At 38.1% G+C, this 13,833-nt stretch overlaps 4 protein-coding genes across 10 annotated transcripts; 2 read left to right on the top strand and 2 right to left on the bottom strand.

The window, feature by feature from the left end:
* The first annotated feature begins 13 nt into the window (after positions 1 to 13).
* On the top strand, positions 14 to 2,234 carry LOC105687199 (nudix hydrolase 7). Of its 2 annotated transcripts, none has more exons than XM_048648953.1 (4): positions 14 to 217; positions 632 to 940; positions 1,031 to 1,233; positions 1,338 to 2,234. In XM_048648953.1, exons 1-4 carry the CDS (start codon positions 37 to 39, stop codon positions 1,503 to 1,505), a joined length of 861 nt encoding a protein of 286 aa, XP_048504910.1. In that variant the 5' UTR covers positions 14 to 36; the 3' UTR covers positions 1,506 to 2,234. The 2 variants fall into 2 exon arrangements, with proteins under 2 accessions (XP_048504910.1, XP_012258068.2); XM_012402645.3 differs by having other exon boundaries at positions 83 to 519.
* On the bottom strand, positions 1,595 to 8,863 carry LOC105687198. 4 transcript variants are annotated; one of them, XM_012402644.3, is made up of 9 exons: positions 8,676 to 8,863; positions 3,440 to 3,506; positions 3,241 to 3,373; positions 2,939 to 3,069; positions 2,752 to 2,861; positions 2,531 to 2,676; positions 2,254 to 2,444; positions 2,024 to 2,140; positions 1,595 to 1,916 (listed from the first exon to the last, which is right to left on the bottom strand). In XM_012402644.3, the coding sequence occupies exons 2-9, from the start codon at positions 3,497 to 3,499 to the stop codon at positions 1,905 to 1,907; spliced, it is 900 nt and encodes a 299-aa protein (XP_012258067.2). In that variant the 5' UTR covers positions 3,500 to 3,506; positions 8,676 to 8,863; the 3' UTR covers positions 1,595 to 1,904. The 4 variants fall into 4 exon arrangements, with proteins under 4 accessions (XP_012258067.2, XP_012258065.2, XP_048504908.1 ...); XM_012402642.3 differs by having other exon boundaries at positions 2,246 to 2,444; positions 8,676 to 8,861; XM_048648951.1 differs by lacking the exon at positions 8,676 to 8,863 and adding an exon at positions 6,144 to 6,210 and having other exon boundaries at positions 2,246 to 2,444.
* Positions 8,864 to 9,809: 946 nt separating this feature from the next.
* On the top strand, positions 9,810 to 11,480 carry LOC105687066 (retinol dehydrogenase 13-like). Its single transcript, XM_012402419.3, has 6 exons — positions 9,810 to 10,049; positions 10,176 to 10,341; positions 10,447 to 10,555; positions 10,612 to 10,926; positions 10,997 to 11,204; positions 11,285 to 11,480. The coding sequence occupies exons 1-6, from the start codon at positions 9,973 to 9,975 to the stop codon at positions 11,385 to 11,387; spliced, it is 978 nt and encodes a 325-aa protein (XP_012257842.2). The 5' UTR covers positions 9,810 to 9,972; the 3' UTR covers positions 11,388 to 11,480.
* On the bottom strand, positions 11,396 to 13,319 carry LOC105687065 (retinol dehydrogenase 13). Of its 3 annotated transcripts, none has more exons than XM_012402418.3 (6): positions 13,184 to 13,319; positions 12,742 to 13,007; positions 12,514 to 12,618; positions 12,225 to 12,434; positions 11,930 to 12,140; positions 11,396 to 11,854 (listed from the first exon to the last, which is right to left on the bottom strand). In XM_012402418.3, exons 1-6 carry the CDS (start codon positions 13,291 to 13,293, stop codon positions 11,725 to 11,727), a joined length of 1,032 nt encoding a protein of 343 aa, XP_012257841.2. In that variant the 5' UTR covers positions 13,294 to 13,319; the 3' UTR covers positions 11,396 to 11,724. The 3 variants fall into 3 exon arrangements, with proteins under 3 accessions (XP_012257841.2, XP_020708598.2, XP_048504907.1); XM_020852939.2 differs by having other exon boundaries at positions 12,742 to 13,022; positions 13,184 to 13,318; XM_048648950.1 differs by having other exon boundaries at positions 11,930 to 12,125; positions 12,742 to 13,022; positions 13,184 to 13,318.
* Between the last annotated feature and the right edge of the window lie 514 nt (positions 13,320 to 13,833).

Raw genomic sequence — 13,833 nt, 5'->3', positions numbered from 1 at the left:
CTCAGCACTCGTGTAACATGTGCTAGTTACATTTTGATGTTTTTATCGAAGACAGCCTATCATCGGCACTCGGCTAGCTTGGATAATAATCGTGATAATGATAATCTAAGACTTTTGGTGAAAATAAAATTTCAGATTGCTTATGCTATACATAAGATCACAATTCCTCCGTCACAGTGGTCGATAAAGGAGGATCAGCATAACTGTGATATCATAGGTTCGGCTAATAGGATTTAGCGCTAGTCTTTTAATGTAGTTTTAATAATAATAAAATACCGAAATAAAAATCAAATTGTGTTTGACGTTAAATGCATAGTGCCGTTGCAGAGTTTGTGAAGTTTCTGAGAATCCCTAGACGAATTCTATCATCCGGTGCAGGTTATATAACAACAATTAAAATGGCGGGATTAGGAAATGACATTTCTATATTTAACGGCAAGAAGGACCGCTTCAATGGCGTAACTGTCGATTCAAAATCTGAGCCTTGCGATATCAACACATTCACAAAATGTCTGAAAGGTACCGCCTCACGTTGGAAGTCGTCTAATCGAGACATGAAATTTCACAATTGGGGCAAGAATTGACCATAAACTTTACCAAACCATAATTGTCATCATCTTCATTAATTTAGCTTCTCTGGATCAATGGATAGCGGAAGAGAGACGAGCCATTTGGTTTCGTGTAAACTTGGAGCATTCCGATTGGATTCCAGTTCTCACAAAAAATGGGTTCCAGTTCCATCACGCGAAGAATGAATATGTAACCCTTTATCGATGGCTCCCAGTTCATCAGTCCTGCAACGTGCCTCCTTATGCCCACACTCTACTTGGAGTCGGCGCACTGGTTTTTAATGAGAATACTGAAGAAGTGCTTGTTGTTAAAGAAAAGTACAGTATTGCCTCTCAAATGTGGAAACTTCCTGGGGGTTACGTAGAACCAGGTGAGTTCATCTGATGCAAACTGATCATCAAGTCAAGAATTCATATGCTCTAACCGATCGATTCAATTAAATTTGAGTAAATTGTTATAGGTGAAGACATAGCAATTGCTGCTCAGCGTGAAGTTATGGAAGAAACAGGAATTGAGGCAGAATTCAAACAGCTTCTCTTGTTTCGACATGCACATCATTTTGCATTTGACTGCTCAGATATCTACATGGTGGTTTGTCTCACTCCACGCACCTTAGACATTACCAGATGTGAACGAGAAATAGCTCATTGCACTTGGATGAAAGTAGGTGTATTATTTGTACAGATAAATATCATGTATTGTCCTTGACTGGTCCTCCTTAATTGTTTTCCTTATTGTATTGTTTCTGTGTTTGTTTGGATTTTCAGCTGGAAGAATACGTAAACCATCCAGAAGTCCATGAACATAATCGACTGGTGGCAAGAAAATTTATCGAACTTAGGAGCCACAAAACAGGCGTAGTAGTCGAGAACATGATTCATCCCTCTCTAAAGAAGCCTGTTTCGATATTTAGTATATCGAAAATGGAGAATTAATGATAATTGTGCACGAGTTACGGTAAATAATATAACTTCGTGAGTTGTTATTTTTTTGAAAGCACAAAAACAATGATGTAGCGATTACCTACGTCAATATAGAATATTTTATTGCATCGGCCACACAGCCCCGATTCGAATTATTACAAAACTTGAATGAACAACGAACTTGAATGTTCAGTGCTAGTTTTATGTAGGAACTTGTCTGGAAATTGGAGATAAATTGTAGATAAATATGGAAGTCTAGAGTAGAACGATTACTTTTCAAATGACTATCGCGTTAGGGCCAAAAGTTAGTAGCAAGAACAACGATGGGCTGGGCAGTCTGAAGGGTAGACCAAACATTTGTCTAGACAGTAAACGCTAGCGCCTTCCTTTCCCTCAATCTCACCAATTGCGTCACAAGTATTCCTGAAATGAAGCAAACAAATATCTCAGGATCCTGACATGAGATGATCGAAATCACTTATATATCTATTCGATCTTTGCGGGGAAAATGTAAATATCTTGAAGCTTACGGGCAGTGACAAATGTTTTCTGGGCAGTTCGGTGGATATCGAAGACAGTTCGTCTGACACCATTCGTTCATCCCAGGTATACGACGATAGAGCTGCGTTGGCATACACACCTGGGATCTGTAATATTAAATGAACACATAATTCACTGTCAGCAAATTAATAGCGGTGCTAAATCAATTCTACAAAAACAAATAAAAATAAATTAACAATAGTATGCATTACCTTATTACCAGAGGGAATATATTGTTCGGAGAACGGTAGTCCCTGTAATATAAAAGGTAAGGATTGTCCTGCTGCACGAATAACGGAGGAACACCGCCAGTACTCGTCACTATGCTAACGTCCGCGCAATTCCGAAAAGTTTCCGGACGACCGCAACCGACTGCCTCAGTTCCATTTTCGCAAGTACCCCACATGTTGCCTTGCCCACAAACATTTTTAATTATCGTACGTCGACGATACCAAATCAAACATTATAACATCCCACGTTCTTATATGTATGTATACCTGTGTAATAATTCCATTGAATAACGCACTGTGAGCAAGTCACGTAGGGAGGCAAGGCCACTTTGTATCTGAAGATCGCCTTCTTCTCTGTGTCGGTCGGGATGTTGAACTGAACGTCTTTCGTTCCGGAGATATGAAGCGGGTACCTGCGGAAATGATTTTCATCTTGCATGAAAAAAAATTCCGTGCCAGCGATCTACAATTGTTTTAAGAGTGCATACTTGTCGAAGCACTCTTGAGAAGCTTCACTTGATGGATTGTTATGCGGACATAAATACATCTCGAAACGTCCCCAGTGATTCGCCGTCAGCTCAACTTCCACATCGATTTCCTGAAAAATAAGAAAAGAAGGAATAATATGATTACGAAATAATCTGACAATCTTGTAATAAAAGACTATGAATTTACCTGACCAACGGTGTAGTGCCTAACAATTGTTCCCTTCGCGAATTCACCTCCAGCTTCATGAGGGCGAGGTTTGCTGGTGTGGTAAGCGTCCCCGCACACTCCACAATTCCCTTCGTTCTGTACCCACTGAACTATTCGGAAATATTACGCGATAAATCACAAGCTCGCAACGGGATTAACATAAATTAGCGCAAATTAGCATAAACAGAATCCGGGCTGTGCCTCGCTCTCATACCAGAGTGAAAAGAAGGCTGTAATAGGAAAGATTATCAACGCTATGGATATGCTGAGACATTACAAACCTGCGTACCCGCCGCAGAAGAGTTCGTTGTCGTTGTAGTTCACGGGGTTGGGAAATCCGAACCGCCACATGCTGTTGCGGGAAGGTGGATCCATCAATCGACCATGACTTCTCACGCCCGATTCATTTAGTACCTTGAAATGATAGAGAAATAGTAGGAAAATAAAAATATGAAAACCGGCAATCAGTTTTAAACTTACCTGAGCTAGGAAAAATAGCGCTAGCAGATAGGACCTTAACAACTTTCGTCTAGGGACCATCGCACCCCTGCAGAAACAATATTCAGGTATTACAATGTCGGCATATTCGTCGACATTGTCATTTAGCATAGCATATTGACAAATTTGCGACTTATAGTCGGCGATGTTTGTTAAGCAAATTGCGATCGTGTCTCGCGTTTATCTGCCCATCGATCATTTGGCACGCGAATGACTATTGATACTTGACCGCACGCGTGGGCTTTGAGTATGGCAAGATTTGCATCTAAACATCAATTTATTCCTTATTTTATCACATTAATTTTGAGTTCGTCGCACTTCAGACATTATACATCTGCGCTCGAAAACCTCCGTATGAATTCTATACCCTCGCTTGAGGATTTTGCCGAGGAACTCGTTCCGCTATTGTTTATACTAAAAAAATAAAAAATTAATGTGAATATATACCATTCAAAACTGAATAGTCCCGTTAGAACTTTTATCACTCTTTAAATTCGATTTATTGAATTTTTCAATTTTATTATTTTTAATTAAGGAGAGTTGTTTATTATCGTCTTTTAATAAGCAGTTATATGATATTCGGTACCAACAGTTTATTGCTTCATATCACATTAAATTAAGCCAAAAATATCGCTATATTATAATCGCCTCATTTTAGTGTTCCCAATCCTATATCTGGAAATGTACTAGAACGGTCAGGTTTAGAGATCAACGTGGTTCAACAACGGTCCATACATTTTCGTCAGAATTCCAGCTGAATTTTTACGGTGAAATATCTCCAACGCGGCATCATTACGACTCAATTAACCAGGCTATTCAAGCCAAAGAGTAACTACATTACAGGCGTGGAAGATTTACATTTTGACTAATGTCGGTAACCCAAACGAATGACTAATCAGTCGAATATTCATTTATCAAACACGGTGAAGCCACCTGTAAATTTTTATTACATCGAGAATGAAAAGACTTTTCCACGAGCGACATTCTTCGATGCTTTCGTAATCTGAAATATGCATGGGATAAAAATGTCAAATGATCCGACTGACGTTTCTGCCCTCGTGAGACCAAGTAAGCGCGGTGTTTGATCGATTTTTGTACCGTTGTTCGTATGGTTGTTGACCGAGGAATTTAGCCAACCCCGAAATCGATCACCAACGTATTTGTATCGTTTAAGTGGTTTGATTTTTCCTATCAGACATGCAGAAATCAAGAAATCGCGGGAAACCATTAGCTACCCTCCATCGAATTGTCATTGTTTTCTACTCCGTCCTGTAACTTATTGCAAATCATAAATCATGATGGGCGAAATACATAAGACAATATTTGAAGCTCAAAATTAAATTTCAATTCTGTTGGCTTGGATTTTGGTGTACCTACATAGTATATTTTTTATGCGTATACATGCATTATGGCTTATTTTTATATAATAACAAATCGGAGAATCACTCAAGGTATATTTGCAAGGTATCATACATTATTATCCATGACACACGCGGCGCATTTTAAACAAAGTTTCAAACGCAAGAATCGCTTACCACTAAAAAGAATCAGCCGTTAGTCTATTTGATTTATTCTAACCGCTACTTCTAAGAATCTCCGAAAGCAACTGATTTACTGCCATTTTTACTTGATACTTTAAAGTTGACTTTCATGTCATATAGCTCTACGAAGGCTCTATGTAATTTTATCAGACGCCGATGAGTCGCAGTGCACAGTAGCAAATACATAATATTACTATGCCGCCCTTGATTTTCAGCCGCTTGATTTCGCTCGAGGTTTGAATAAGCAAAGTAGTTGCGCAATGTGCCGAGGACATTTATGAAACCTATTCGTGCGGATGCCAAAGAAACCGAGGATTATTGATAAGTTCTTTTTTCTTCTCGATATTCTGCGTTGATCTAACCCGGATAAGAATTTAGATATTGGAATTAGCGTTTCGATATTTTCTACGATGGTATATACTTCACTACTTTGCTTGGGAGACCTTCTTATTTATGTATACTGTTGCAGAATCCAAATTTACGACACAAGGAAAATATACACACGTACATATTCAATAGTTTGTAGCGTAAAACCAGTTTACGCTGTTCTGATAATTCGAGTGATATGTATATGATGCCGAAAATAATAATTGATGACAAAGAAAGAAAAAACAATTTAACGCAGTCGAATGAGAGATTACGTGTTGGGTTGGGCTCTGCTAGCGAGCTAATTAGTCCAGTTGTGTTCGTTACATATTCGGAACACGTAGGGAATTCGGATACCACTTTGTGCTTTTAGTTTCTGACTCGCATCTCGTCGTCACATTTGCCAAGCCCCCTGAAAATTAGCATATAATTTCCAGAGTGGCACAAATTAATCTTGTACGATAAAATCGAGGAAAAAAATTAAAAAGCCAAGGTGGTGGTTAATACTATACGGTATATACCGAATATACATAATCGACGTAACTGGAGCGAAATTTCGGCCTTGCGAAGTTGCAGGACAACATTAAAGTATCGGCAGTAAAAATCTGTAACCTGGGTGCGTAATTGTATAGCCTCTTGTATTTTTACTTTCACCTTTACTCCGGTTGGTTCCTCCATCCATAATTAACTGTTATAACGATGAAAAGAAAATTGTCTGAATATAGCTATAAGTTTAAGTGCAAGTGGAGTGAATGAAATAACGACGAAAACTTGGTCACCTTCGAACGTCAACACTGGGACGCCGGATTGACGACGCCCTGCACAACCCGCTCGAGCGTTACTGCATTATCCGTACTTTGAATTTTATCATGAACAAAGTGAGCATCATTGACGATTGTATATCAATTCCATTCAGTACAGGTGGATGGATATGGGTGAAATATGATAATAAGTCGTGATCAACAATCGTACGTTTATATTTATACATATACAGAGAGCGAAAGACGAAGCTGTTGCTGTCACGTACAATAGCTGCAAGTGGTACTGTAATCGTAACTGTTGTTCCCGAAACGTAAACTGCATACTTATGCATTACTAATCGTATATGCACACAAAATATAGTACGATGCGTAATTCATAGAGATAATCATGAGTTTCTATACCTAGGTATATAGACTCTGAATTTACCGTGCATTGACAATTTTCCGATAATTTGATTGAAAAATGCACGCTACATCTGTAGGACAATGAAATGCAGTTCAGACAGCTAATTCTCTAGTCATGTCGAGGCAGCGATATCGCGGGTTGGAGAACCTACCGAAATTTCCAAAACAACCGGTTAACCTTCGCCAGTCGTCCGCGGACTTGGGATCGTCGTCTGTTCAATCGAGCAATGCACCCCTGTAATTATATATTCTTGAAAATTTGCCTTGTACGTTAAATGTTCGGCGAGCGAAGAATGCGCGGGGAATGGATAGCTCTGCGAAACGAAATTGTAGCATGATGGCGTCGGTTCCCATACCAAATTTGATCGCCGCACAGTTACACACAGGTACGACTCTGACACCCTTACGGTAAGGTACGCAACGCTTGCCACCCTCCACGTATAATCTTATTCGATTGCTCGTCACAATTATTTTCAACCGTATATTCATTGTGATATTGTAACCATCGATGATCATTAATAATTGAATTTAGGAGGTATACGACAATATGACTACAATATTGAAAACCTGTTTGAGGATATTCGGTATTTCATATATTCCTGGCCAAAACTGGTATATTAAAAATTGTTGCAGACAATTCTGCAGGTGATTCACTTTTTCAGCTTTTGAGTCTTAATTAGTTGATGGGGTCGATTGCCTACGCCACCATTATTGAAAAACTGAAAAATTCTACAGAAATGTAGAGTACGGCAAACTTGCGGTTTATAAAAGATTCGTCGAAGAGCTGCGTAATAGGTAATTGCCACTAGCACATTAACATCAGTTGTCAAAACCGCAAATTCACTTTAGCGTTTAATAAAGTTCAGACACATCGATTACACATTCATCAACATTCCTGAAGGGGTCGACATCCGTTGGAGAAACGATAAAGAGAGAGGGAAACGCAAGATACCATTATAAGTACGAAAAGATATGAAAAAAGGTAGAAGCAGAATAAATTCTCGAGGCAATATCGTCCCTTTTAATGGTTCAATTTCTACTTTTAGAATTGGCATCACATCCGAATGCAAATATGCAGAGGATCCAGCGCATCGAATTACAGAACACAATGCATACGATGTGGCGTTATTTATTATCAACTTTCCAGTTGATTCCTCTTTTTCCCTTTTTATCATTCTAACTTGTTTATTCGAGTCTCTCAATCCCTCCAGGAAAGTTAAATTTGCAATTTTTTCAAATAACGTCGGATCATTCTTACTATAAATTTTTAGCCGTCTGAATTTTCGCAGCGATTGGTAACTTGCATAAAAGGGGTGTATGCGAATCACGATTAAAAAATTTCCACATGACGTTCGATGTTTTCATTTTCTATAATCTTTTCGTTTTATACATAGCAAGTAACTAACGTAAAACTTGAACCTATAATCTGATCGTAAAGCTTTCTACTATTATTTGAGACAAGACTTGAGCTCACGTACGAATCTTGCGGTTCCATTGTATACTCTTTGAAGAGGATAAAAATGAAGGATGTGTAGTATTATATCCTTCGCACTGATGGACTGCCAGATTCCAATTAGTAATCGAGAATCGTGCGACCGCGCGCTCGTGTTTATGTTCTTCGTGATGGACATTTCGATTAAATTCAAATGAAGGTCGTTAGCTTTCAGTGGATTTTCGTCAATTACCGGTCTACTAATTATATTCATGCACTTATAAAATGGATAGTTTTAACGTTCTCTTGTTTGTCACGGTATACCATTTGGATATTCCGCTTTTAGACACCTTCTGTATACTTTCCAATAAAGGTGTATAATCACAAATCTGCGCTTTTCTGGAAATGTTAAACCCTCCAGCTCTAAATGACAATAAATGCATTCTCTTCAAAAAAACTACGTAAATGAAATAGAGTATCGATTTGTTTTCCTCAACCTCATCGCTAATTTAAATTGAATGCTAAAATACACGCGAATGCAATGCTCGCTCAGTAAAAAAGATCAATAGCTTCTTTTTTTTTTAAATAAGAACACTGAGACAACTTCCGCAAACTTAATTTGGCGTAGTTTTAAAATGAAAAATTAATCATAGCGCGCTTGTGCTGCATCCACTTATAATAATTCTCCGAACTTGAAGAGATGGTGCACTTACCTCTAAGGACGTGATCAGTTTGTGAAATATTCTCTAGAACTGGTAAATTAAGGTAGAGTGATTAAGAATTGTGTTCCCGCGTCGCTGATCGTCAGAGGATGTAATCAAACTGAGGCGAACCTCGTGTGGACGACAACGACATTGAATGTACTGAATGATCGTGGCGGGCCTTCGGGACTAAGTAGATCCCACGTCGTACCTGCAAAGATCCTCTACCTGAAGACATATGTGCGTACGAGTGTAGAGTAAAGGTGATCACCGCATACCTGTATGTATGAGTAATACGCCCGGATGGGACTCCACCCCACCCAAAGATCGCGCTGGCCTATGAGCTCCAAACTGCATATTACGGATTCCGCCAATTTTTATTGTTCCAACGAACAGATGTAAAACTTATCCTAGAATTATATACTTTTTGCATTGCTTTTTGCTGTGTAGAAGACTGTATGGCAATCCAATTTCCTTTATACAACTGTGCGATTAATTCTTATTCGCTCACTCAAAAATGAAAGAAACCTTATTGTCACAGAATTGACCTAGCTCTGGCTTTCACTTTTAGATATTGTTCGAAGAAAAAGATACCAGCGATGAAAAGCACCAATGCTCAACAACATTCTATTAAATTTTACAGCGCGGAACGCGTTCTTTTGACAAGAAGATTCGATTCTCAAATAATCTAAGAAATACCTGTTAGGGATAATAAGGACTATTTGAAAAGCCGATATTACTGGGGATTCCGATCATTATACTGAATTCTATAGGATGTAGTTTCAAGAGGAGGTTGCGATAAAATTAAAACGTAAAAGGATTTTCTCAAATAAATAATTATGTCACAAATCCGTTGTTTTCGAATACGCGGAGACAGTAATGATTTTTCTATCTGTATTCACTCGCTTATTGTCGTTATCGAGTGCGCTTGTTTGACCAACCGTTGTTGAAAATTTATTTATTGTACCATTGAGTCACTAAGTATAATTACTCAATGATTGTACGATAGAATTTATGGAATGATGCTGGTAAGAGCTAGCTATAGCTCTTATGGAAATTCAAATCAATCATCCCGCGTTTTGCGGCAAAAGTAGTTTGTCACATCACCTACTGGCAGCACTTAATGAGCGCACCACTTAAAATACATGTATTTCAGACTAAACAATGTGCGCACGAACAACAGTCGTCTGCCCTAGTCGTCTGCAGCTAAAAAATGATATTACCGGCTTCCATAGTCGTTAACATTAAGTTTTTAGCATGTGATTTTTTATTTAATTCGTTAATCTGAAATAAACTTGACCCATTAAAAATGGTGTGGAAGCCATCGAAGTTAGTTCTATGGTGCACTGTTCCACCGGCAATTATTGGTTTTGCTAGCCTAATAAAGTATGTACTGCATTTGATTTCATACAACCAATACAATTCATTCCCAGTTGTCTTTACCACAATAACTTATTCAATTTGTGTGAGTTTTTTTCTTCCATTAGCTGACAATTTTATTTTGATGTACAGAGAGTACTCAGGTGGCAAGAAATATGAAGGAAAAGACAAATTAACGAACAAAGTCGTTATCGTAACAGGTGCCAACACAGGCATCGGAAGAGAAACTGCATTGAATCTAGCCCAACGTGATGCCAAAGTGATAATGGCATGCCGGGATATGCAAAAATGTGAATCGGTAACAATTTCATTGGAACATGTTTTACGCTTTTGTTTCCTGGATGAAATAGTTATTAGAATCCTGATCTGATACTTTATAACCCCTGTATATTCTCCATTCCAGACACGACAAACTATAGTTTTAACAACGAAAAATAAATATGTATACTGCAGGAAGTGTGATCTCGCTTCTTTTGCTAGTATTCGCGAATTTGTTGACCAGTTTAAAAAAGGTATGCATTGAAATCTCCTTCTCTCTGATGTCAAATTTCATTACCAAATGTTTTAGAACAAAAAGAATTACACATCCTTATAAATAACGGAGGTGTAATGAACTGCCCAAAAAGTACAACGGTAGATGGTATCGAAACACAACTCGGAGTTAATCACATGGGACATTTTCTCTTGACGAATCTTTTATTGGATAGGCTGAAGGAATCAGCCCCATCTCGTATTATTAATGTTTCAAGTGTGGCACACAAAAAAGGAGAAATTAATATTGCTGATTTAAATAGCGAAAAGGATTATGACCCGGTAGTAGCTTACAGACAAAGCAAACTGGCTAATATTCTGTTCACTAAAAAACTGGCAAAAAAACTTGAAGGTCAGCATGACATAACTCCATAAAAATATTCTCATCAGTGAGTTATCACAAAAATTACATTGTTTCATAGGTACAGGGGTAACGGTGAATGCAGTCCATCCAGGACTTGTTGATACAGAGATATTACGCCACATGGGATTTTATAATAGTACGTTTAGTACTATTTTTATTTATCCCTTAGTTTGGCCATTCCTCAAAAGACCGACACATGGCGCTCAGACCACAATATATGCGGCGTTAGATCCGAGTCTAAAAGATGTTAGCGGTAAATATTTTAGGTAAGTGTATTACATCAATTCAGTGATGTTTTATATGACTAAGAAGCCAGGAAATTGGATCCATGAGAATTTTTATGCAGCAACTGCGAAGAGGCAGAGACTGCCCCACTTGCTGAAGATGACAAGCTGGCTGATTGGTTGTGGCTTACCAGTGAGAAGTGGACTAGATTGAAGAACAGATAGCATACAACTAATACATACTGTACTTTTATTGTACATAACGAACAGCGTAATAACATCCCAAATCTAGTAAATATATGTATCGGTTGATCGAAATTTGACGTACGTTCTTACCCAGCTCAGTGTGACTATGACAGATATTATGGAACACGATTATCGAACACATAGTGGTTATAACAGGAATATTTTAATCAATCAATGACAATGGTAATAACGATGAGCCATGATAAATAATAATTAATGCATTTTAACGAACAATAGATGTGAATATCAGACTTATTCGAATGTTATGGGTATTTCCCAAAAATGGCCAATGGCTATGTGCAGTTCAGGGGCCAATTCAGTCAATTGTTTGAATAACTTCAGGAAGAGGCAAATATGGTCGTATCAGTGAAAGAGACTTCAAGTATAACTGCTCCGCAAGATTTTCATCCATAGCTAGTGCCGATGGTGTTTCTAAGCTGCAATCACTATTGGAAAAACAAAAATTAGTTGCTCAGTGTCATGATCGACATAATGAAACAGCTGAAAATTTAATTTCTGACCTGAAATAGTTTCCTGAGCATTCATCCAGCTGACCTGATACAGCCGCATATACTGATGTTTGCGCACCTTGAACTGGATTTTTTAGTAGTAACCACATCCAGGGCTGCATCGACAATTTTATTATATAAGTAGAACTTAATGGAGATCTTCTGAGGTGCTGTGTTCCCCTTACACGTCCAGGATTAACTGCATTCACTGTTACGTTTGTATCTTTAGAGTAGAATGTATGTAATTGATTATTGCAAAAGAATGTATCAACTAATCGTATCGTTCAATACTGCAACAATGAGTTACCTTTGAGGATGTGACTCATATGTTTAGCCATTAGGATTAAAGCAAGTTTGCTCTGCCCAAAAGCTTCCAGCGGAGAAAAGTTTTTTTCCAAATTCAAATCGTCCAAGTAAATATTGCTTGCAATGTGTGCTTGAGCAGATACATTTATAACTCTGCCCTGTTTAGCTGCCTTAAGTTTGGGTAATAGCAGCTGAGTCAGAAGGAAATGTCCTGCATATCACATATATTCGATAAAATATAAAGATAACTAATAACTCTTAGGATAATGACGACTTATATGAATTATTACCGAGATAGTTGGTCACAAAATGCATTTCAAAGCCCTCATCAGTCTTCATATACGGATGGAATGTGATTCCTGCGTTGTTGATTAGAACGTCGACTCGATCAACATCTGAAATACGGTAATTCAATTGGCAAATTAATGATTCAGATATTTGGATGTCAAATTCTCTATGCTATTCTATAATGTATGCATGTATGCATGTATAATGTATGTATCTATGAGTATGCATACCCAAATTTTCAGCAAAAGAGCAAACGCTTTTCAATGAAGCAAGATCTAGTGGTCTAACATCCACCTTTTTACTTATCAAAGCTCTAATTTCTTCAGCAACTTTATTTCCAGCTTGCTCATCTTTAACTGCCAAGATGATATGTCCTCCTCTTCTTGCCAACTCCTTAGCAGTTTCCTTACCAATTCCACCAGAAGCACCAGTAATTATAATGGTTTTCTCATCAACACGTTCCTCACTTGGACAGTCTGGCCCTCCCATATAGGTCCTGAAACTCCATCTACTGTTATACCAAACCCAAAACATCACATCACGGCCATGCATGAGCTAAGAATTACTCGCAATCCAGAAGATTAAAAGATCCATGGCTTAGGTAATCTGAAGACATTTATTTATGGTAGACTCATCTACAAAAGAATCATGAGGCATAATATTGTAGCTCACCTTATCATGGTCAAAATCCCCAAGGCAATCCCAACAAGGTATGGCCAGTATGCGTCAAGTAGAGGACTGAACTCTTGTAAAACGTTTTGGAATTCGGATAATCTATTCATCTTGCCGGTCAGATATTTGATTGGCAATGTGTAGTATGGTCGATGGTAGATAGAAGAAAAGGAAGGACATTGATTTCAAAAGTCTAGAGGCTAGAGACACGACAGCGTCAGTGAAGCAGCTTGAGTCTCCTCTGAACTGAGTTAGAACATATTTATCAGGGGGAAATGCAATGAATTGATCCAAATTGATGATAATAATTTCAAGGGGGCCGGATGTAAGAGCCAACAATGAAGCAACCGTTACCTAGGAAGCATTTTGGTTAGAAGTATTCATTGTCTTTTCTGTCAGTTAGTGGAGTAGTTGTTTCAACCATCAATAAACACATGATAAATAAATGATCCATATCCATATTCATGACTTTGCAGATATTTGGGCAGCTACGAGATTCAATAATATGTCTTCTACGTTCGGTCTGTCCTAATTGATGGCACTGCCGCAATAGAATTCTGACGTTTCTCAAGTCGACCATGCGTTCCATCATCATTATTATGAAAATATCCATTTGTTAATTTCATTTCGACCTTTAAAGTTGGGGGATT

This window comes from Athalia rosae, chromosome 1 (genome assembly GCF_917208135.1).
Source record: "Athalia rosae chromosome 1, iyAthRosa1.1, whole genome shotgun sequence".
In the NCBI taxonomy this organism is placed as follows: domain Eukaryota; kingdom Metazoa; phylum Arthropoda; class Insecta; order Hymenoptera; family Athaliidae; genus Athalia; species Athalia rosae.
Note: the sequence above shows the minus strand (reverse complement) of the source record. Positions and strands in the feature narration are given on the sequence as shown.

Coding starts and splice junctions, on each gene's coding strand:
- LOC105687199 (XM_012402645.3), top strand. CDS start 309: ATGCATAGTGCCGTTGCAGAGTTTGTGAAGTTTCTGAGAATCCCTAGA. Junction 520..631: donor ATTCACAAAATGTCTGAAAG/GTACCGCCTCAC, acceptor TCATTAATTTAG/CTTCTCTGGATCAATGGATA. Junction 941..1,030: donor TGGGGGTTACGTAGAACCAG/GTGAGTTCATCT, acceptor AAATTGTTATAG/GTGAAGACATAGCAATTGCT.
- LOC105687066 (XM_012402419.3), top strand. CDS start 9,973: ATGGTGTGGAAGCCATCGAAGTTAGTTCTATGGTGCACTGTTCCACCG. Junction 10,556..10,611: donor TGTTGACCAGTTTAAAAAAG/GTATGCATTGAA, acceptor CAAATGTTTTAG/AACAAAAAGAATTACACATC. Junction 11,205..11,284: donor GTTAGCGGTAAATATTTTAG/GTAAGTGTATTA, acceptor ATTTTTATGCAG/CAACTGCGAAGAGGCAGAGA.
- LOC105687065 (XM_020852939.2), bottom strand. CDS start 13,293: ATGAATAGATTATCCGAATTCCAAAACGTTTTACAAGAGTTCAGTCCT. Junction 13,023..13,183: donor GGGATTTTGACCATGATAAG/GTGAGCTACAAT, acceptor TTGGTATAACAG/TAGATGGAGTTTCAGGACCT. Junction 12,619..12,741: donor CTCTTTTGCTGAAAATTTGG/GTATGCATACTC, acceptor ACCGTATTTCAG/ATGTTGATCGAGTCGACGTT.
- LOC105687198 (XM_012402642.3), bottom strand. CDS start 3,499: ATGGTCCCTAGACGAAAGTTGTTAAGGTCCTATCTGCTAGCGCTATTT. Junction 2,141..2,245: donor ATATTCCCTCTGGTAATAAG/GTAATGCATACT, acceptor TTAATATTACAG/ATCCCAGGTGTGTATGCCAA. Junction 1,917..2,023: donor GAAAACATTTGTCACTGCCC/GTAAGCTTCAAG, acceptor GCTTCATTTCAG/GAATACTTGTGACGCAATTG.